Genomic DNA, 24,192 nt, shown 5'->3' with positions numbered 1-24,192 from the left:
TAGTGTTTCTAGAAACAAAACACTAAGCAGCCTAAATACAGCCTAAACTTGCTTCTAAGTTATCTGTCCCACCTACTGGATCTAATCACAATGTTACATTGGTAATCTGAAAATTCTCAGACTGAACACTGGCAATCAACTAATGAAGACCACATGGAGGTTTTAACAAAGATCACCTGAGGATAATACTAGGAGCTATTGTGGGCTACAAAGCATCACTTTTTGAGATTCACATATTTCACCTATAAAATCCTGAGCTATTTCAAAGAACTGCTAGTTTAACACACTGTAACCAGTTGTATTTATTATGGCCAACAGATGCTCTGAACTATATTAAGACCATGCTTATACCTGTAATTTGAAAGCTGACCTGCTTTGTTATTGATAACCAACAACATAACTTCAATTTACCTTCTAATTCTCCCTCTGAGTCATTGCCTTCACCTGAGGAATTATCTCTTCGTCTCTTTCGGGTGAATCTGCCACCTCTCTGAAATTTTGGGGGTGGAATTGGATCCATACCTAGCACCTTGTGTATTTGGCGGAAAGCTATCAACCGGAGAGCATGCTGAAATAAATCAACCAGGTAAGAATAAATCAAATTTTAAAAATGTGAAACATACAGTCTTATTATCTAAAATAAAAATATAATTAAACTAACCAATATCATCCAGTTACTAGTGGCTATGTATTCTTTATGAAAGTATGAATTTCAATTAAAAATCTTGGCAGTACTATTTTGCTACAAACTTACGAGTAAAGGAGAGATCCCCTTTCCTCCAATTGCCAGACAAGACAGGCAAGGCCATGCAACTTCTCCACCATCCTTAATAAGGCCAAAGCTTCAAGAAATAGTCTTAAGCGTTACGTCTTTGTCTGAAGCACGGAGCAGAAACCAAGAGAGACCTAGTAAAGCTCCATAACATTAGTGAGACGTCCCACTCCAGGGGCCAAAGATCTCACGAAGGACAAGACTTTTCGAGGCTTCTCATCAGCACGTGTAACTTGAAGGGAATTATCCAACCCCTAAGTTTGAAGACTTGAGATAAGGCTGAGCAACAGCCTTGTATTCCAGCAATTGAGGGGAGCTGGTCTTGTGGTCAGTCTGTGATCCAAGAAACAGAAGCTCTGACTGGAGAAAGACCCGTTCAATAACACCAATCACAGATGGCCCAATTTCCTTGGTACACATTTGCGGAGTAATGACGTAGATACCCCAACATACCTCAGCCCTCTCTTACGGGATAAGCTGGATAACCTCCACTTCTAACAGTTGAATGTGAACTACCTGATGATGCCTGTGAACAGAGTTGAAACAGGAGCAACACTCTTGGCACCTAGACGTAGTCAGTCAGATCAGCAGTCAACAAGGGGCCACCAGTCATCCAAAGACCCAGGTTGATGAACAGTCTGTCAATCACCCTGCAGAGGAGATTGAAGACAGGAACATGTATACACTAAATTGTCCCAACAATGTTGGAAAGCATCCTCCATCCCTGCCCATAGGTCTGTGACTGAGGAGCAACAGACTGGTAGATTTCTGTTCAACCTGGCTGTAGATAGACTGACCACTGGGGAACCCCATATCACAACAGACTGATCACTGGGGAACCCCATATCACAACCAGTCTTCATTAATCATGGTGTAGCGACCACTATTCCCACTGCCTGGAATTCATCCAAATGACAACTCAACAAAGACAGTTTGAAAAAATGTTACCATTTGTTGATTTAGGCTGATGGTTGTGCTGTCACTTACTGACACCACAGAGTGCCTCTTCAAACAATCTTGAATCAAATGCCACAATAACCACGCTACGTGCTTTTCCCCAAGACGTTTATGTGCAAATGAGGTGTGTCCTCTGTTCACAACCTGAAATGAAGTCTCACCTCATGTGTGCATCTTCAATGCATCTGTAAGCAAAAGCATTTCTGGAGGGGAAAGTGAGCTCAACTGAATTCTCTCTTAAGATGTTTGTTGTCTAGCCACTATGCCACCCCTGGCTTCCCAACTCAAAGGGCACAAGTTGTGACAGATCTTGGGGAGCAATGTGGTGACTGCCTGTGAGGCACAGGCTCCTAAAATGACAATATAAAATTATGTGATTTTGGTTTTTCAGAAATTACAAAATAGTGGTGATTATGCATATGGTAAAAATCAGACCCCAAAAAATAAAAACACAACTGACCATGAAAAAATAATGCACGGAGAGAACACAATACATCTTCAAGGTATGAAAGTGCTAGGGCCTGTGAGGTCATTCAGCACTGAAAGAGTAAATGAGAGTATAAAGGTCTAAAAGGTGTAACAGGAGGAAAACCTCGCAGTTATAACATGAAAAGATTGCTAGGAGAGGGTGGAAAATAAGGTGGAAGAAAATACGAATGGAGGTGCAGTAACAGGAATGAAAGAGGTTCCGGCTAAGGGGCACAGGGATGCTGCAAAGAATCTTAAGTGATGCCTATAGTGCACTGACAGCACTACCCTGCTATGGGATTAGCAGAAAAGAAACATAGTAAGCCATAATGTTCCAAAAATTCAGCCATCTTTTAACGACATAACTTGCATAATGCCATCCCTTACTTTAGGACTTTAATTATAGATCATGCACAGGAACTCAAGACATGATCACTGGATATCAAGAAAAAGACACAGTAAAATATAAAGATGTTTCACCTGAGTCAAGATATAAAGATGTTTGTTCATCACATATCTAATGACAAGTTCCTGTATAATAAAAACATTTTAGAACATGGTAAATGAACTCTGTGTGAACGAGGAACAAAAATATCTAATTGGTATATTTTCGGACTTCCACTTTGCAATCCACTTTGCTCCATACCCAACACAATTTGATAATTATGATGTTGTAGATTAGATGTTACAATGCCTCATCTATGTGGAATTACTAACCAAAGTTTTAAAATGACACAAACAAAATAAGGCAACTAAATGATTCCTACCTGTGCAGAAGCAGTAATATCTTCTCGTTCTTGTGCTGTAAGTGATGAGGCTGCATCAACTGGATCCTTTTCACAAGGATCAAGTAGGCCTGGAGAACCTGGAAGCAATAGTCCTGATGCTAATGCTTCAAATACTCTTCTGAGAGCATCCCCAGGACTTAAATGTTGACCAGCTGATGCTATAACTTTCTCACACATTAACTCCATGGCCTGCTGTTAAAAATTTACTGGTTAAAATGGATAGACTCAATACACATTTGAAATTTTGTTCAAACAATTTTGTCAAAATGAATTTCACTTCTATATTTAGCCTAGAATATGTACAACTTTATAAACAACAGTATCTACCTTTAAAACTTTATTATTGGGTAATGGGTTGTGCCCCAAAAGTATTAAAATGTCAAATATGTATTTAAAAAGTTTAACAGACTTTTAAACTTTAAATCAAGTGTAATACCAATTACTAAACATAACTCATATTTTCAGTCTACAATTTGGAGGACTAAAACTCAATTACATACAAAATAAATGTTACCAGTTTTGTTAATTCAGCTTTATAAGGGTTTCAACCAGTATAAGAGTTGGTTAAGAAAAGTATTGTGAGGGGTTTCAACCAGTGCAAGAGTTGGTTAAGAAAGTATTATAAGTATAAAAAAAAAAATCCACAATATGGTTTATACAAAGTCAGGCCAGTGGCATGTACACATGGAAAGGGTATGGATGTTGAAAGTTATTTGTATGCATTTTTTTTTAATGTATGTCCTAAACCACTACGCATGACAACTGAGGCCACCTCTAATTTCAAGAAAAGGATGGGACACCAATGGTATTCTAAACATCACTGTAAAACAGTCATACCCTGTACATTGTACACAAGCACTTGGCTGGTTTTATATCTGAGCATCATGGAGGATTGTTTCTAAGCCTATATTTGCTAAATTAACCAACTAACACCCAAAGTGTTTTTAGAGAGAGAGAGACAATCTTGATAAAATAACGTTCCTCATTATTATTATTATTCAGTAGCTCAACCAGTCCACTAGGCTAAATTTAACCCAACTCACAACGGGTGGCTCGAAGGATTTTCATATTTTTCTGATAAAATTCAAAATTATGTATTGGTGGCATGCACTGGTGAAGATTAGCTCGAGGCAAAAACGTTTTTTCTACTCTTCCCCTATAAAAAATTATTCTCAAGGATTTTTTTTTAATATTCTACCAATGTTACTTCACATATAATAGAAATAACATTCATTCACAATAACTAAAATGGCAAAAGATCTCAAGTTCCTAAAATGAACTAATTTCAATCAGGCATTTTTCTAAGAATATTTTTTAGAAGTGAATTAGTATCATGTTGATTGCCCCAATGTGCCCTTGATGCCTATGGAAGAAAGTTGTGAGGGGGAGGGGGGCATGGCAACAATTCTAAATGAAAGGTTTTCTGCAATACATGGAAAATCATAGCTGCCTGCCAATGAAGGGTCAAGCCACTATACTTTTAGAAATGTAGGAATCCATAACTTTTACTTATAATTTACCGAAATGTTCTCATATAAAGGTACTAAAATTTGAAGTAAAGTGTATGCACATTTTCCAGAAAATCCATTCCCCCCCCCCCCCTAAAAGGTGACCACCTTCAAAAACCATGAGAGAATTTAACTATTTTATTACTTAATAATGTTTGTCACATTAACTTCCAGCAGGCCCTCTTGTGAGGTATTAATAGTCTGAAAGGCATGGGTATTGATCATTCTTTTTTTCTCCGTTTCTCATTTTACAGATTCAGAAGTTCCCACCTAATATTCTTTTGTCCCTTTTACCATCTTTTTCATTGTGGTCTTCACTCCAGAGCTAATGCTACTGTGCATTTCAATACTACTGTGTAGTAGGCAAATACCACATTTCAACCATCAAGGTCTTGCAACATTAACTTATCGCACTCTTTATGGTCTTGTTTTCCTTTCCTTTCATTAACAACACAAGCTTAAGGGGTGAAAGCCAAACAAACTTGACAGGCTGAAACACTCCTACCATCTATGAGAGTAGGATGAACTTCATGGGATGGTAGTAGCAGCAGTATGTATGTGTATGTGTATATATATATATATACATATACATATACACACACACACATATATATATATATATATATATATATATATATATATATATATATATATATATATATATATATATATATATATATATATATATATATATATATATATATATATATATATGTCATTATATTTATATATATATATATATATATAATGTCAATCCACTTAGCTGGCACTAAGCTATGTTCAATTTTCTTCCCTTCTTTAAAGACTCGGCAAACACTGCATTACAACATAGGCCATTAGGGTTAATTTTAAGAAAAGGATTAATCCCTTTGCCATTCCACAGCCTGGTAATGTATGGTCATGCGACCAATATACAATATTAAACAAAAAGGAAGAATTGTCTCCCTATATTATCATACTCCAATTCTGTGCTTATTTCTACTTCCAATAAGGCTGTATCATGTGCTCTCTTAACCCAAGTTTCCTCCTCCCTGTGAATTACATGACCATTTCATCACACCCTACTTTCCCTGGTTTTATCTGTATTTTACAAAATCCTTTTCTTATTGCCAACTTTCAATTCTTTCCAGCAATGACACTCCCATAATCCGTCTCAACATTATAATCTCTGTCCTTTCCAGGAGTCTTTATTTGACCTAAAAATCCTTTATTCCAACAGAATATCTTCGTTTTACAAATTATACAATGCTGATACATGTGTTGAAATGTGTTTGATCCCTTCTTGTGTAAAAATTAAAGGGAGTGAAGCTGGTGATTCAGCAGCATTATTTCCTTTAATCCCCTTGGGACAGGGCATATCTTATATCCAATAATTGCATATGAAAAACTCTGGAGCATATCACAAAATAATCCTTACTTCATGCTATGACATTTGAGCAAATTTTGGAGGAAAGAATTCAAATCACTTGAATATAGCATAAATGACTTTACGGCAACCCTTACGGCAACACAAAACCCTGAGATTTCATGAGGGAAGGTACTACATCTCCCCTTTGTCCATATATATATATATACACAAGGAATGAATTGTAATTTTGCAAAATAAAAACACAAAATATTAGAAAGAACATGTCTTGGTAAAAGGTACTACATCTCCCCATCCAAGTATAGTAAACCCCCAACGAATACCTAAAATCCTTCTAAAATCAGTTAAAACTGCCTAATTTGATAGTTTAAAAAAAAAAAAAAAAAAAAAAAAAAAAATCGTTTGTTGGAAAAAACATATCTTGAATATATCCTAGCCTACACTAGGGTATTCAATACCATGTAGACATGGTAGCATAGTCTACACTATAAAGTATACTATATACATATACAGTATAGTAATTATTAATATCAGCTAATTCTGAGGTTCATGGAGATTGGCTTATGATAATTCAATACAGAGAGAAATTGAATAACAAACAAGAATTGGCTTAGCCTACACTACGGTATATCGTATACATACATGGTAGCCCAGCCTACTTTATACTGTACTCTATATTCACATATTAATATATTATACAAACATCAACATAACGAATATGCATCTTTAAAATGTTATGCTTTACTTCACTGTATCCAATATTGTATATATTCTTATATTGCTTTTGTATTATAAGTTGCAATTATAGTGATCAATGTTTTGGTTTGGAAGTCAATTATGCGGTAAGTTTATTTCGCTGTATTCAACTTGGTTCAGGGAGCTTTTCTTGCTTCTAGTTAGCATAAATGAATCTCTAGATACTCTATTTATATGGGGCAAGGTTATTTTTTGTTATACAGTAAGAAGTGTTTGTAAGTCGAAATATAACTTAAATACATCTTGTTGTGAAATTAATTTAGCTATTTTTTCATTAATAGATGACATTGGCCATTTGGGGGCATATTTGTTTTGTGTAAAAAAATCAAGATTCCATTCACTATTTTCACTTGACTTCATCATAATACAAGCTTTACATATTTATCTTTTATCGGTGTGAAAATAGCAGTAACGTGTTCTTTCATGCCCGTAGTTTTGATTAATACTCTCTCCAATTTTATTTATGGTCGAGTTTCATCCATGTTGCTGAAGCACGATAATTTAGTAGTCATTAGCAGCTTGAACATTGTTTTCTCAGCTTCAGCTACAACTTGCAGCTTAAATTTAGCAGTATATTCCTTGCCAATCTTTTATCCATAGCGAATAAGGGTATAATGTAAAAATATAGCAGTCCTATTCTACCTAACATCATTTGTAACATAACTACGGTAATTGTTTACTACCGTACAATGATTGAAATACAAGCAAAGCATCTGTTGTTATCCGATTCGGTTATAAGCAAACCAACACTTTCCATAGCTGTAAGCATTTACGCAAGAGTATAACGTTACTAACAATACTTTTATCATTCTCTTTTACTTTTTTTTAACTAGGTGGGATAGAGAGATGGAGGAAAAGAAGATGGTCTATTGTAATTTGGTCTCTCACTGCCTGATTGTATGCTGCTGCCTGTGTCCGCGTCAAATGTAAAAGTATTTTATAAATATTGTCGTATCGGTATTAACTACCTACCCCATCGCAAAATAGAATAATCTTAACTCAAGCAGTACTTGGGTACCCGAGTATTTTAAGTTTTATCACAAAAAGTGCATTTAGTCATGAAAATTATATGAAAATACAGTAATCAGTGAATATTTCTCAATGAAAAATACCACAAATGGGCGAAGTTTCCGCAAATAATGTGTATATATGTTCCATAGAGAAATCCGCGAATCGTGAGAACGCAAATAAGGGAGTTAATTGTACATCTGGATATATATTTGTCCATAAATATATCTGGGGATTGTTGATGGTTCTAGTTCTTATCTTTTGATATTTGAGAGCTGTAATTGTAGTTTTGCAATATAAAGTACAAAAAAAGATATCAGAAAGTACATGTATAACTTGCTAAATTAGCATATTTTTCAGAGCATCTCAGAGAAAATATTCACTTTCAACTTCCTGTGGCAGGTACAAAAGCTTAATTTCTTTTTTAATACCAGGAGTATCAGGACATCTTCCTCTTTCCATCTATGTCCTTGTGTTTTTAAAATTGGCAGGCCTTAATGTTTGCCCAGTCATGGGGTTTTGTTACATGTACATGTATAGGGTCAAATCCATTTACATCCTCTTGAAGACTTGTAGTCAAGTTTAGTCTACCTCCTAAGGTCCACGGATAAATCCAAGCTAGGAGGTTTCATGGATGACTTAGGAACAGAGCAGACAGTCCAGCATACATTGAACAATATACAATTAAGTGTGTAAATACACCAAATGCTCGAGGATTTAATTTGTACACCATGCAAACCTTGGGTCTCTTGCTCGGATGGAGGTTAGCTGTCAATTGTCCTGCATTGTACAGCTGTGGACGGTGTAATTTCCAAAAAGTCCTCTATCAAGAGTATATGCTGGGTGGCATCATGCATAACAGTGTAAGACCAGATAATTGTGAAATCTGTGAAAATAAAAATGCTCAAGAAGTTTCCTCCAGTGTTACAAGGATTAGGATGACTGTGGGGCTAAATCCAGAAATCGTTCCTGCTATGAGGATGTATGTATGTGAAAGAATTTGCCTTAGATGACCAAAAACAAGTGGGGGGAGTTTCTGATGTCTAGCCCATTTCACACTGTAGCTTGCACCCACTCCAAAAGCAGGTTTAGTAATTTCGTACTCAGGGAGTCAGTGGCTTGACTTCACAACCCAGGGTTCTAACTGAGAATGATGGTGTATCACAATCATGTTCTACTCCAATGAAGATCTCCAGAACTAGCCAGCACATCAATTCCCAAGACAGGCTATGGCTTGTACTATCTGGCAAACCCACAATGTGAAACACTACAGAAACTCAGAGGTACAGAAAAGGACCATCAACTCAAACAGATTTGTGTGGAGGCACTGTTCTCCTTATGAATAAAAGCCTCCTGCCTCAAGGTCCAGAAGTTGGCCACCTAATATATGAGTAGATGCATCTGTTGTGACCCCAAAGGTCCAGAAGAACTAGGGGGAACCCCTCTTCAAACGTTTTCCTACTGCTTGCACAACCCAGCCTATCCTTCAAAGGATGGGTCAATAACATCACAGTAATTACTGACACGCATGCAGACCTTCTGAGGTGAGAGTGACAGGTCTGAATGTGACCCACTGCCCTAAAAACCCATGGGCTGACAAATCTACAAGCACTAACCAATCATCCAGACAGTGGAATTGAGATGATAGCCAAACTAAAATTCTCTTAAATGACTAGAGGGACACTGCACAAACCACAGTGGAGCAAAGGGTCTGGAATTGGAACAAGACACCCAACTAAATGAATTGAAGCATTGTTTGTAATGTATGTGCCTGTATAATGAATATTTTGTATGGAAGAGTAACAATATTAAAACACAGTGAACAATTACCACTGAAGTTAAGCTTTAGTGCACATATAAGAGCAATACTTGTGCACTTTATGTTCACTAGCCTTCTGTTAGTCACACTTTCTATGGATCCCATTTTCTATGTACAGTACAGTACAATACATATGGTTTACAGCAATGCCATTATACAATTGCATTTCCTGTACTGTTTGCATGTGTATAATGTATCCTAGAATAACAAAAAACCTAAGTGATTGTACCACACCAGAATCTCTCTAGTACATACCGACAACTCCACGTGCTCTGCAGTTTGCACCTTACCACTTAGTGTGATCTAGTACACATACATGGTTGCACTAGGCAATGGTCAATAATGAGCATAGTATGGGTAAGGGAACAAACAACGATCAAGCGTGACACACATACAGTGGCACCTAGATAGACAACTCAGGGGTTTGCTCCTTCCATTAAGTAATGAAATATACCCAGTAATGAAGACTGGCATATAACCTACATGCTAGGGTGGCTCAAGGCCAACTCACATAGCTTAACCCTTAATGGATGGGAATCCTCATATGCGTATCTGTAACAGGTTTTGGGTGATGGATGGGAATCCTCAAGAGTACTCGTATTTTGCGCCAAACTATTTGGATGAATTTAGCAGTAAAGATGTTCATAGCACTTCAATGGTCCATAAATGACTTATGGCAACTATAGTAAGCCTTGACACTTGATTAGGAAATGTACTGCCCTTTCTATCCCACGATATCTTTTTATTTTTGCTCATAAATATTACCCAAGTATTGCTGTTGGTTTTAGTTCTTATCTTTTACGATAGTAAGTCAGCTATAATTGTAATTTTGCAAAGAAAAGTGCTAAGGAATATTACAAAAAACATGTATACCTCAAAAAAAGTTACAACATCTCTCCACCTCAGTAAATCTCATAAATATTTTACAAATATACTCAGAATTTGTTACTGATTTTAGTTCTTATCTGTTATGACACTGCGTGAGCTGTTATAATTTTACAAATTATTAGAAAAAACATGCATAACTTGGTAAAATTAACATATTTTTACAGGTGTCTAGTAAATAGTCACTTTCAACTGCCTGTGGAAGGTAGGGAAAATTTTAAAATTTTTTTCTTACACCATGTGCATTTGCATACCCTACTCTTTCCATTGATTTTTTTTTTCCCTTAAATTGGCGAACCTTAAAGTTTGCTGGCCTGGGGGTGTGCATGATATATATATTTAGCCCGTCCCTTAAGGGTTAAGTACTCAACAACCCATCCTAACCAGTATTTTGTAATTATCAATTTAAATTACAGACTCACTTATTCAGGTTTCATAAAATTTTTCACCAGAATGTACCACCTGTATGTAGAATTAATGAGTTCTAGGAATGAGATGAATGGTTAAATTGACATGGTCATAGTAGCTATAGCTTGGGCTACTTTGTCAGCATCTTCATTTCTTTTATGTCCATGAGAGCAGGGATCCAAAATATTTATAGTTACTACCAACTTCACATACTGTACTCCAAAAATTTACAGATAAAAATTTTAAATTGTTGCATAAGGAAATTTTTAGGATAATAGTTTTGAAGTGTTTCTATGGTACCTTTACATTAAAAAACAAAAATTTTAATTTTACTTACTAAATGATTCTTGGATATTATAACCGAATGAACAGGTCATGAAATGTTTAAATATAAGTGTTTAGATGCAACATAAGCATACAGATCTCGGTCATGTGGGGAACCACTGGACTGTGAACCAGGAGTTGAGAGAACAATAAAACACATGGTAGTTGTAGCTTGGATGAAATGTGAGAGGTATATAGCTGGGCTCCTTTCCCGTCTGCCAATACTTAACACATTAGTAGCCAAGAGACTGGTTTTGCTGGAGAATTTGGTTCTCTTTAGCAGTTTCAGGATCTGTTTTCACGAACTAAAGCTGGCAGACTGTGTGAAGCCTTTTGAACTGTTAGATGATATCACAGTACCAATTTAGTACTACAGGATCTTGCTGTGATGGAAGCAGTAAGGATATGTTTGAAGACAAGCAATTACTAAAAATGGGATTATAAAGGTAAATCATACTGGATGCGCTTCAGTGAAACCACAGTCAGAAAAGATCTGAAGCAGACATTGATCATGACATGACAGAGAGAGAGAGAGAGACAGACAGACTACTGGTAAATAATGTCTTATTACAAAGAGATGGTAGACTTACAATGGGTACATAAGGTCTGTATTACCTAAGCTATGCAGCAGAAATCGACACTGACATGGATTGCAGTATTAATAAAGCTTGACCACACCACTAAGTTAACATTCTTCACTTGCACAATGCTGGCCTGAAGGGATTGTTCTTGATGAGCCATATTAAACCTAATACACTGCAATTCATTAAAAGCTTAATCGTTGAATTAACTGCAAATGTTGCCAACTAACAAAATTTCTTTTAGAGATTTCTGATACTTGCTATACATAGTTGACAGAAAGTTGAACAATTACTCAAAATATGTTTGGCATCAAGTGTTGCCTTGCATTTGCTGCATTCAAAGATTGAGTTATTCAACAACTAAGCGAAAGTCACGTGAGTGACCAATTTGAAGACATAACCGAATTTTTGGAATCATTATCATTGTGTAGTAAAACCAGACCAATAAGTCTAGATACTTGAATCTTCATAGTGCTGGCCTTCTTGGAACTGAGAACACATCAAGCCAAATTTATTTATTCCATTATTTGTTATTATTAGATTCTGCCACAAACCCAGGTATTAATAAGCATGAAAGCAATGCCAACAACTCAAGTAACAGACAAGAAGGCCATCAAACTCGCCAATAAGGTCTCAGTCCAAGGCCTGTCTTCAAGACTCCAATTTGGCACAGGCAGCTCAACCACAACCAATTCTTCTTCTTCTTCTTAACGTGCTTTTTTCCCATTTTTTGTATGGGGTGAGCACAATGCCTTCTTTTGAGGGATTTTGATTTGGCTTTGGGGTAGACCGTAGTCTCGATCGGCTGCCCTGCCTGTCATCGCTTAGACCCCAGTAGCGCATGTACAGGTATCGTACCAATCACCAGCCCCTTTCTCCCAGCAGCGAGGAGAGTTGAGCGGCACCAGCTCCCTTTCTCCCAGCAGCGAGGAGAGTTGAGCGGTTAGGTCGACAGTTCGAGACATGTGAGGTGTCTTATGTTTTTAGAGACGTGAGGTGTCTGTTATGTTTTTAGGAGGTGTTGGAATGGCTTTGTTTGTGTGCATATTAGTATGTAACACCTATTTGCGTTTAAGCAAACCTATCCGTTGATTACATACATATTCCCGGGGTGTCTACACGGATAGCAAAGTGTCTGCCTCTCTGACCGGTCGGCTGTGGATTTGAACCCGCCCCACAGACCTCTATGAAGTCCAAAGCTGCTGCTCTACCAACTTGGCCATCAAGACTCTAGCTCAACCAGGAAGGTAGGCAATCCACTGAAAGGACTCTCCAGTCGGAGAGACTGCCCTCTGTGTTATAAAAGAAGACTGTCCACTTGCACTGTGTGAAAGTGGGCCACAGGGAATCTCTCTGGGAGACTAGCAAGATCCAGCAGATTGGGAAAAACTCACTCAGCTTGGGATGCACAAGGAGCTACCAGGGTGCCTGACTCATGGAGTGATCAACAGGTGATAGGCCACCCAATGGGACAGTGAGTGGGAGGGAAAATTGTAGAGAAGTTCGGAAATGGGACAGTGAGTGGGGGGGGAAAATTGTAGAAGTTCAGAATGTACCAGGAGTACTATGAGGCATCACCCAGAGCTGACCATGTATATGGTATTGGAGTGCAGTACACCAAGGGATCCCTGTTAGTTGTGTGACAAGCAAGTTAATCACTGGTGATTCTGAAAGCTTGAACCATCATTCCCCATCAAAGACGTAAAGACTACTAGTCTAGACTGCATGCCTCTAGTAGTTTGTATTTCATTAGAAACCATTAACATTTGTTATACTGATTTTAAATTGTTGGTAAGTCATCTTCTAAAGGAACCCAAAATACTCAAATTGAAGACAAATTATCAGTTGAACGTACTTACCCAATTATTTAATGGTGCCCATGTGGGTACTCTCTGGCAGAGATCACGAAGAATTCGGATGACCATCACACAGCTTTGTAGACCATTAGCTCTAGCCTGATAAAATGCAATTCTCTGTTACTTTCTAGCATTCATGTTACAGTGCTGGTTGGTACAAGATGGGAAGCAATAATTTAATTATATACTAACAGTTAAAAGGTATCTAACAATTGGCAAAAGATTATTTTAATAATTCCATTATATTTCATATTGGTTTTACTATGATACTATCTGAAAAATTACAATATTGGTCTTCAATCATCTTAAAAGGTATTGTCCATCTTGTACAACACAAGTGCATAGAGATGAAACAGCAAGAGACACTGTAAACTCCTTTCATTCCATGCACCCACAACAGCCAGCACAAAATATAAACTATATTCTTCTTCCAGTAGCCTTAATCTTATGTTGAACCAGGTTCTTGCTTGAACTCTGCTTGGATACTCCAAACAAAACAAAGGCTCCACTGCTGTTATACTGAGAGCAAAATCTACAAAGGCGCAAGACACACCATTACTGGAACTAAGTACAGCCCCTTTCCAATACGAAGCAGAGTCCTCTGTACTTTCCAGCCTCATGCTTTTTCTCGCAGGCTAAGCTCACATAGGGACATTTCCGTGAGTTGGTGAGAGACATGCTTGGGTTTGGTGGGTTGGAGGATAAGAACAAAATGACTCCCTTACCACTATGTACAACAGGGAGTAGTCTGTGCTTGTCCTCCTCCATCCACTGCTGTGCCCTTACCAAACGCACGGAACATAACAGAGAGAAGGGGCAACTGTTACTTAAACCTCACTAAAAAAGACTGATTATGAAATTGAAAAGGAATAAAAATAAAATCAAACAAAATCAGTCATGAGATGAATGACTAGAGTTCTTTCCATTACTATCCAAATGCTCTGTAAACTGCCATTCGTGAGGGCAGATTTCACTCTGAAAATCATCATGAAAATGGCAAACACAGAAAGGTCATCATATTTACCAACTACATAACTTGCACAAAAAAGTGCCATATCTACTAAGTTAAAACACTGTAACACCTTGCTAGGTCTCCATCCATGGTGATTACCAAAGTGTGCCATATTTTCAAATGACAAATGACAATTAGCTAGAGTTGCACAGTAAAGGAAAGAACCCAAAATGACCTATTGCTAACCTACCACAAAACTGAATCCCAACCCACCCACACATTACCATAAGGCTGAAAAGTTTGAGGGGAGCCCAAGTAAGCCTGCTCCTTCTCACACAGTACCCAAAATAAGGAAGGAGCAGCCTTCTTGGGTTTAACCCTCAGATGAATAGGTTGCAAACCTGGAACCACTTGGCATGTCTGAGGGCGGCTAGAGCATCCAGACATTTCTGCTTGTCGAGCACATCTGGAGGATCCTTGGCGGCGGTCACCTGGGAGTCTAAAATACAACAACACAGCGTCCGTCACACACCCGCGCCACACCCACCCACCCGCCATCTTCCTCTCACCACCCACCACCTCTGCTTGCACATAAACCTCAGAGCAGCCTAACTGAATTTTATTACAGGTTCATATACACATCAACATAAAAAACATTTATTTCTTTCAGCTGATCTGGTCTTAGATATTTCAGAACAATGAATTATAACATGATTAAACTACAACACTGACACAACAAAATCAAGATTAATTTTTATAACTACAGTGACAATAATAAGTGACTGCAATGGTTTATGTGTTCAAAGGTTGGTTGAGATTGGGTCAGGTGTGGCCAATGGGCAACTCTTCCCCTCTGCAGTACAAAGAGAGCCACAATGCATCATGCCTTGACAGTGAAGGCACTTGAGACTGAAAAAGTATAGCACAGTTTACAATGAGATTAAAACTGGCTGCAAAAGAACTTTTTAGGAAAGAATATCTGCTGCTGTCCGGTATGTTTTTACTTATTTTCCTCTAATGGCCCTTTTTCCATTGCTTTCTTAATGACCATCATTATCTAAACAGAGGGGAAAGTTATTAACTTAGTGAACCAGGGGCCAGCAATGCATAAATTATAAACTGTTAATTAATTATCCACTTTGGTCACAATATAGGGCCTATATAAAATAAGACGAAAACAGACTTTTCTTTAGTTCTCCACTGTGTCCCCTGGTCTCCATGTTAAGCAGTAAAGAGGCCAGTCTTTTTAGCATTTTCATCACAATTTCTTTCAATTACTTGACTACGCCAACATAAAGAGCTTATGTAAGAATATTGAGTAGAATGTGATGAAAACCTGGACTTCCCCTATAGAGAAAAGTCTTTCAATGGATACAGAGTAATATTCTGCTGAATAACAATAGAATAATTAATAAAACAAAGTTGATAGGGAGAGAGTCATAGAATTAGCTTGAACATAAAAAAGGAAAAGAAAACAAAATACAAGTTAGAAAATCAGACAGAATAAAAGACTCAATCCATACAAAGGCTTCCTTTTTTAAACCTGTCACTGTAGACATTCAAGCTGAGAAAACTTTAAAAACATACCTCCTTCATGCAGCAGTTGTTCTCTCATTATCGGCGATGTTAACGTTACATTCACCGATATACGTTGGTCACTACCAACATTTTGAACAACTAATGCAGCTTCTTCGACAACTCTCTGTATTTCATACTTATCCTCTGGAGCAACAACCTAAAATATTATTAATAAATAATCATTCACATCCAACAATTTATGACACTGAGCTACCCTAAATTAGCTATTCACTCAATTTCGATAACTTCAATGCTGTATTTGTAAATTACCTATAACTGAATTTTCAAGTTCTTTAAAAAGTTTAAGTTACCAAGAGATCTTCCTTGAACAAGTTGGTTAATGCTGAATTCACTTTCGGCTAGATTACATTCAGGTATTAAATCATTCTAAAAACTGTATATGCATTTATATGACAGGTTAACATACAGTCTAGTTATGTCCATCTATGATGGGTGAATAGCAGCTATCCCAAAATCTCACTGTACAGGCACTTACTAATGCTTGTTCATACAAACAAAAAATAAATAAATAAATAAATAAACAGAAGTTTGTGCAATTCAATACATGGATTTTTAAGACATAAACTCTTTTTAATATCCCTTTTAACACAATGGTTTACAAGAACACAGCAGTAAAGATATAAGCCCAGAATAATTAGTGTGGTTTAGATATGCATTTTCCCTTGACATTTCCTATATATGTAAGATGATCATCGAATAAATAAGACAGAAAATAAAATCTTGTCAACAACACATCATTAAACACAGGAGGAACACTGGTAAGTCCTGGAGAAAATGGAAGCACGTCCAAACACAACAAAGATGCACAGTATCAACACAGGACTGCAAACACAAGGAATCTTGAGCTAATTAAGCAAGTGGGCTGGAAGAATTTTTTTGATACTTCACTCTGTGCACCTGGATGCAATCTACCAAAGCTATTTCATATTTAATGGGCTTGTAAAAACAAAAAATTGTGGGTTATAAAATCACTGTTTATCCACTACAACACCATTAATCATATGCCTGAACTGCCATTTAGGTGGAAGGATGAAGGCATTCAACTTCTCAGCCATCCATAATGTAATAAGGAATGAAAAAACAAGATCAGAAGTCAATCTTTGCTAGTCCTGTGGGTGCATGGGCATGTGAAGGTGTGGAAATCATAGAACCCAGTCCATTAAGTGGATCCATAAACCCAAATACTTGCCTCGATTATGGGCCATGATATAACCACCAAAGTAGTGTCAGAAAAGGTCAAAAGCCAGGACTGGAAAGTGGCAGGAAGAAACTCTCCCCAGCCCTCCAATCAGTAGAAAATAGCCTGCCAAGACTATCGGTACCACCAAATTATTTTAATTACATCACATCTCGAGGTAAAATGGGAATAATGTCAAGTAACTTCTCCAAGTTCCAGCTTTACGGATGCCTGTGGGCTTCATAACTGTTTGAAGGCTTTAATCCATACATGTGACAAATCACTCTCTGTGGCACCAGATTATACTCTATATATAACCTAGCAGAACCAGAGAGCACTGTATTAAAAATTTCCTAAATCCTATATTGAAATGTTTGGAAGATTCAGGACAACTCCTTTGTTGTAGATAAAGCCATCCTCCAATGATGCAGGCATGACTTGATGGTGAAGAGAATGTCTAGCTTCACATTCCTGCGAGTTGTTTAACCCAAAATTTTAGGGAATAAGATAAACCAACAGACGACCAGTTCTTTGAGAGAGTAACTAATTTGATAGGGCAAAGAAATTGCTGAATTGCTTCAAGAAGCAATGTCACAAAGACCATAGTCTTTACAGTCTAATTACTGTAGGCTCATGAAGAGGCTTGCTGGGCATCTTTGTTAAATTTCTTAGGATCAATTTTGTAACAGCTGGGAGGTTCTATCAAAGGCATGGTGACTAATTGGCTAGGTGATAAATGAAGATTGAAAAGTTCTGCCTGGAACTCAAATCCAATTCCTAGTGAATGAGGTCACAAATAGCTTCTTTGAGAACAAAAAGCAAAAGTCCACTACTACTGGAATATAGGCATTAAATGTAAGTATTTCCTAGTTACAGTAAACACATATTTTTTCCACTCTTGACAGAAGTTAATTGTTGTCATGCTTGGTGCAGCAACTGCAACTTCTCTTTCCAAAAACTCTTATAAGTGATTGTGGCTTCAGCTGTTCAATAAAAATCTTCTCTGAGGCATAAGGTGGAAGGCACAGTCATTGTCAAAGTAGAAAGATGGGCAGGTGAGGCAAATGAGGATGCAGGAATCTCTCTCCTCAGCAATTCCCAGATGAAGGGGACTTCTAAGGAAAGTGTCTTCAATAGTAGAAACTGTGAGAGAGACAGAATCAAAGGGGAGGCATCATCCAAAGAAACTCTGGTCAAGAATGCAAGAGTGACAGCACACCTCAACAAAAGAGCATCATACACAGCTACCGTAGTCATGGGAGTATGACATTTGCAGGTTTTCCTTTGGCAATAAGAAAACCACTGGTCAACATATCAATTCACACCTACTGGCCACAACAAAGGTCACTGTAAATGTAGGTCCTTATCCAGTGAGAACATAACTGCAGTGCCACTCTTCTGCTCCCAAAACAAGCAAGCTAAAGCATAGGGAAAAGGGGCACTACTAAAAATGTAAATAAAAGAAACCACTCATTATGCAGTAATGAAAACATAAACAAACATATAATTAATGCATGAAAATTAAAGTAAAACTACTGCATAAATATTAATGCTGAGAAAAGAAAAAGGAGGCCTAAAGGCAATCTGTTACTGTGGATCAGGCGAGAAAGTCAACTGAAAATTAGCCAAACTACTGCTGAAAGTTATCCCATTACCTATAGTTAACACACATCAAAAGTGAAGCAATCCTAAAAATGCACAGGAATAAAGGAAGTTATTTATCTACTGAAACAGGACCAGTATGCACAGTAAAATTCAGTGGCAAATGATGCCACCAGGCCTGGAGGTATATATAATAAAATACTGTAGTTCACAAAATAAAATAAAATCCACTTAAACTAAAAAATTGTCAATTAAAAAGAATAGTGTTTATAAAAATGCTTATTATTCCCAATCTTGAAAGAGCAACTCTGAATGTCTGAGAAAAATGGAGTAACAATAAATGACACCTTGGGTGATACTGGAGGGGGCTCTAGGCATGCACAGTAGGCCTTTGTCTTCCAGAGCATAACAGGTCTGGTGGGTTGTTTATTCCAAAGGCAGGCTATTTATGATTATGGTTTGTGATAAAAAAAAAAAACTACAATAAATATTACTAAAATAAAAATAAAAACAACCTGAGTGAACATCCAGATATGAACAAACTGATAAAAAAAGTAAATAGACTACAGTAAAACCCCGTATTTGCTGGGGATGCGTACCACACCCCCACCCCCTCTGAATAGCTAAATTCTCGCGAATACTTAAAACCCCTCTTAAAAACACTTAGAACTGCCTATTTTGACAATTCATATATATAAAAAAAAAAAACTCTAAAAATGCTTATACCCAAGTATTTCAATAGTTTTATCACAAAAAGTGCATTTAGTCATGAAAATTATATGAAAATACAGTAATTAGTGAATATTTCTCAGTGAAAAATACCGCAAATAATGTGTATATATGTTCCATAGAGAAATCCATGAATACGTGCATTCGCGAATCGTGAGAACGCGAATACGGGGGGTTTACTGTACTACAGTAGCCAGAAAGGGCAATAAACCAACCCCAGCAGACAAAAATTAGTCACACTAGTTAACAGAAAATTAGTGAAATGGAAATACAATGAACATTGAGTGTAAATGAGAAATAAGCACTGCTGTAGGAAAGGCAATTCTGGAAAGCTAGTACTTTTCACTGTAATAAGCCCAATATTGGAAGATGAAGGGCAGGCAGTAAGACAGTAACTGAAGCCCAGACAGAATGCCCAATGAAAACTTTTGGAACTTATTAACTGGTTTAATGAGACCACAGAACTACTTATTTAACTCTTATAGGACTGGTTATTTCTGGATCAACTATTACAAGTCTGATGAGACTGGAATTCTCAGCATCCAAATCAGGCAATACATGATTAATGAAGTTGATTAGCCGCAATTCTAGCATAATTAACAAACCTAATTTCACAGCTCAATTGCGATTCTATGCATCCAAATAAGGTAATATATGATTACTGAAATTGATTTGCCACTAATCATAGCATAATAAATAAAGCTAATTTCACAGCTCAATAAATTAGTTAAAACTACTTTCCTGCACCAATAAAGCAGACAAACAAAAATCAATACACTGTACAATGACAGGCAAGTATCAAGACAGGCCCCTAAGAGTTAACATTTTTAGATGCATTAACATAAGTAATCATCCAACATATTAAGGCTAAATAAACCATCCAACAGTATTATAACTCAAATAAAATTCTTTTACAAGTTTTATAAAAAGAATATGCGAGCTTAATTTCATGGGCTTCCATCACCACTTCAGTAGCAAGCATCACTGTAGCCAACAGTTTCACACCAGTTACCATTCAATTGAATATTGACTTTAGGCCAACGGCCAAGCTCTGGGACCTATGTCATTCAGTGCTGAAAGGGGAAATTGACAGTAACAAGGTTCGAAAGATGTTACAGGAGAAAACCTGGCAGTTGCGCTATGAAACAACTGTTTGAGAGGGTGGAAAGTCAGCTGGAAGAAAGAGAATATGAATGGAGGTAGGGTAAAAGGAATGAAAGAGGTTGCAGCTGGGGGCCAAAGGGATGCTGCAAAGAACTTAAGTAATGCCTACAGTGCACCACATAAGAAACGCTGACGGCACTACCCCCTATGGGATCCTCCACTCTATAGGGTTTTCTTTGAGGTAACTGTAACCAGATCACAGAAAATGTAAGACTGATATTTTTGAGGCATGGCTATCAAACATCCCATTTTTTATATGTAAATGAATAATTTCATAGCAGTAACTAGTTAACAATGACCATGATTCAGTTATGAAAATTCAGCTACAAAGCCAACGACTAGGGCACTTTCAGCCATTCACTCATTTAGATAGTGAAAAGGTGTTTGAGCCCATGTGCATGCACTGATGGCATTACCCCTACTCTGTAAAGATTAACATAAATGAATATACAATATAACTGACAGCGTGCATGCAAACGCACTCTTTTTCTGGACTTTTAATAATTTTTTTATAATTTTCAAAATGAAAGCACACACTTTTATCATTACAAAATAGTCTGAATAACTTCCTAATAATTACGGTTACACACACAAAATCAACTTCCTACCTATCGCAGTTATGAGTAGTTAACAATGACCCCTCCCCTTTCTATTTCCCTTTGTCTGAAAATTTTTAATTAAGAAAATGTTTCTCAAACTTATAGAGAGTATAACGCAATTAAATTTTGGACTGTGCATAGTATCTATTGAAATTAATACTCAAGAAAGAGATGACGTTTGTCGTTTAAGGAACTTTTTTGACTCGGATATTTAAAGTCTGAAAAATTTTCCATATATAAATTACACAAACTTAGGGCTTGAATTCTTTTGGTTTCCTTACTTGAAAAATATTTAGAATTATTTGCATAAAACCCTGCAAAAATTTGAAGCTTATCCCTTCAACCATAAGCTAAAATTCTTATTTTATACGACAGTAGGACAACAACATACTGCCTGGGAGTTTGGTAAGATATGTATACAGCAATATCGTTTGCTATTCATTTGGTATTACAAAACTTACCTAATCTTACACTGTCTAAAACACATCTCAAGTTGCTTGGAAACTTGTGGCAATGTAAAGCTTTGTATTTACTATTACACAATTATTTCAATGGATTGTACTCACTTATTAATTGGATCAAAACTTGGAACAGATTGATGATGCCAAGAGACAAAATTAGAATATTTAAATTCAATTACTTTCATAATGGTATTAATGACATTTGCAGTCATTAATACTGTTGTGAAATCATTGAGTTTTTGTATAAATGTTCTCAATTTGTTGATTACCTGTATGTTGCAACTTCCATACGCATTCAAGAATGTTTGTCTGTTTACTCCCTTTTCACATTTGATGGGGTTAATATCCCTTAATAAAGTGAACACTACACTGTAACAGAATTGTGTTTACCAGTAAATATACATTCCAAATTTAAGCTGGGTTACACCCAATGAATTATGATTGCACACTATCATGATTTTGTATATTTTCATACCCAGACACTCATAACCTCCTATACACAGATCCAGCCTTCATGCTACTTGTTGATCATGCTACTTGTTGGAGTCTTTCAAGGGCAGGTCACAAGTCAGTTGACAAACTGATGATTCTAACAGAAGAGGTTTATACATTTGCTGAGGGCAAAAGAACAACAAAATATCCAATTCAAGTTGTTCTCCTCCAAAACATCAGAGGGCCACCCATGGCCAACTCCGTAAACAAGACTGTAGACCAGCACACAGCAGAGATCCTTCCCCAAATGATTACAGTAAAACCCCGTATTCGCGGGGGATGCGTAGCCCCACCCCCTGAGAATAGCTAGAACCAACGAATGCTTAGAACCCTTCTAAAGACACTTAGAACTGCCTATTTTGATAGTTCAAACACGTTCCAAAAAACCTATCGTTTGTTTGAAAAAACATATCTTGAATATAGCCTAGCCTTCACTAGGGTATTCGATAAAATGTATACATATATGGTAGCCTAGCCTACACTATAAAGTATACTCCATACATACACAGTATAGTAATTATTAATATCAGCTAATGCTGGAGGTTCATGCAATGACTTATGATAATCCAATCTGGAGGTTCATGCAGTGACTTATGATAATCCAATACAAAGAGAAATTGAATAACAAACAAGAATTAGCTTAACCTACACTATGGTATATTGTATACATATACGGTAGCCTAGCCTACATTATACTGTACTCTATATTCACATATCGTATTATACAAACATCAACATAATGAATATGCATCTTTTCCATGGATCTTTTATAATGTTATGCCTTAATTCACTGTATCCAATAATATTGTATATATTCTTATATTGCTTTTGTATTATAAATTGTGATCATAGTGATCAATGTTCTGGTTTGGAAATCGTTTATGCTATGTTTACTTCGCCATCTTAGTGGAAACTCATTTCAGAGCACTTTTCTTGCTTCTAGTTAGCGTAAATGAATCTCTAGATACTTTATTTATATATGGAGTGAGGTTATTTTTCATTATACTGTAAGATGTGTTTTTAAGTCAAAATATTACTTAAATATGTCTCGCTGTGAAATCAATTTAGCTATTTTTTTCGTTAATAGATGACGTTGGCCGTTTGGGGGCATGTTTGTTTTGTGTGAAAAATCAAGATTCCATTTGCTTTTTTCACATGATTTCATCATAATACGAGCTTTACGTATTTATCGTTTATCGGCGTAAAAATAGCAGAAATGTGTTCTTTCATGCCCAGTAGTTAGAATACTTTCTTTCCAATTTTAATTACGGTCCAGTTTCATCCATGTTGCCGATGCACGATAATTTTTACTCATTAGCAGCTTGAACAATGTTTTCTCAGCTTCAGCTACAACTTGCAGCATAAATTTAGCAATACATTTCCTTGCCGATCTTTTATCCATAGCGAATAAGGGTATAATGTAAAAATATATCAGTCCTGTTCTATCTACTAATGTTATATGTATTATAACCTACGGTAATTATGTATTACCATATGCTGGTTGAAATAAAAGCAAAAGGGCTGTTGTTATCAGATTTGGTGAAAAACAAAACAGTTTCTTGGTCGGTTGTTTATGGCTGTAAGCATTTACGCAAGAGTTTAACGTTACTAACAATACTTTTATCATTCTCTGTTACTTTTTTACCTATATGATGGGATAAAGAGTTGGAGGAAAAGAAGCTTGTCTATGGTAATTTGGTCTCTCTCGCTGCCTGGTTGTATGCTGCAGCCTGCGCCCGCACAAAATTTAAAAATATTTTATAAATATTGTCGTATCAGTATTAACTGTTTACCCCAAGGCAAAATCGAATTATCGTAAGGTGAACTATCGTAACTCAAGCACTACCTGTCTATTTTAAGTTTTATAACAAAAAGTACATTTATTCATGAAAATGAGATGAAAATACAGTAATTAGTCAAT

The 24,192-nt window shown here is 36.7% G+C and overlaps 1 protein-coding gene across 23 annotated transcripts in view; it reads right to left on the bottom strand.

The window, feature by feature from the left end:
• Zn72D (Zinc-finger protein 72D) overlaps positions 1-24,192 on the bottom strand; it is a 52,495-nt gene that overhangs the window by 2,128 nt on the left and 26,175 nt on the right. For 14 of the 23 annotated variants that reach the window (XM_067130995.1, XM_067131001.1, XM_067131009.1 and 11 more), the window contains exons 10-14: positions 16,036-16,183; positions 14,850-14,947; positions 13,500-13,595; positions 2,965-3,177; positions 412-568 (exon numbers count right to left, since the gene is read on the bottom strand). In XM_067130995.1, the coding sequence (XP_066987096.1) occupies positions 412-568; positions 2,965-3,177; positions 13,500-13,595; positions 14,850-14,947; positions 16,036-16,183 (712 nt within the window). The remainder of the gene's footprint in view (positions 1-411; positions 569-2,964; positions 3,178-13,499; positions 13,596-14,849; positions 14,948-16,035; positions 16,184-24,192) is intronic. The other 9 variants (XM_067131004.1, XM_067130999.1, XM_067131012.1 and 6 more) reach the window with 1 other exon arrangement.

Source organism: Macrobrachium rosenbergii, chromosome 29 (assembly GCF_040412425.1).
Source record: "Macrobrachium rosenbergii isolate ZJJX-2024 chromosome 29, ASM4041242v1, whole genome shotgun sequence".
In the NCBI taxonomy this organism is placed as follows: Eukaryota; Metazoa; Arthropoda; class Malacostraca; order Decapoda; family Palaemonidae; genus Macrobrachium; species Macrobrachium rosenbergii.
Note: the sequence above shows the minus strand (reverse complement) of the source record. Positions and strands in the feature narration are given on the sequence as shown.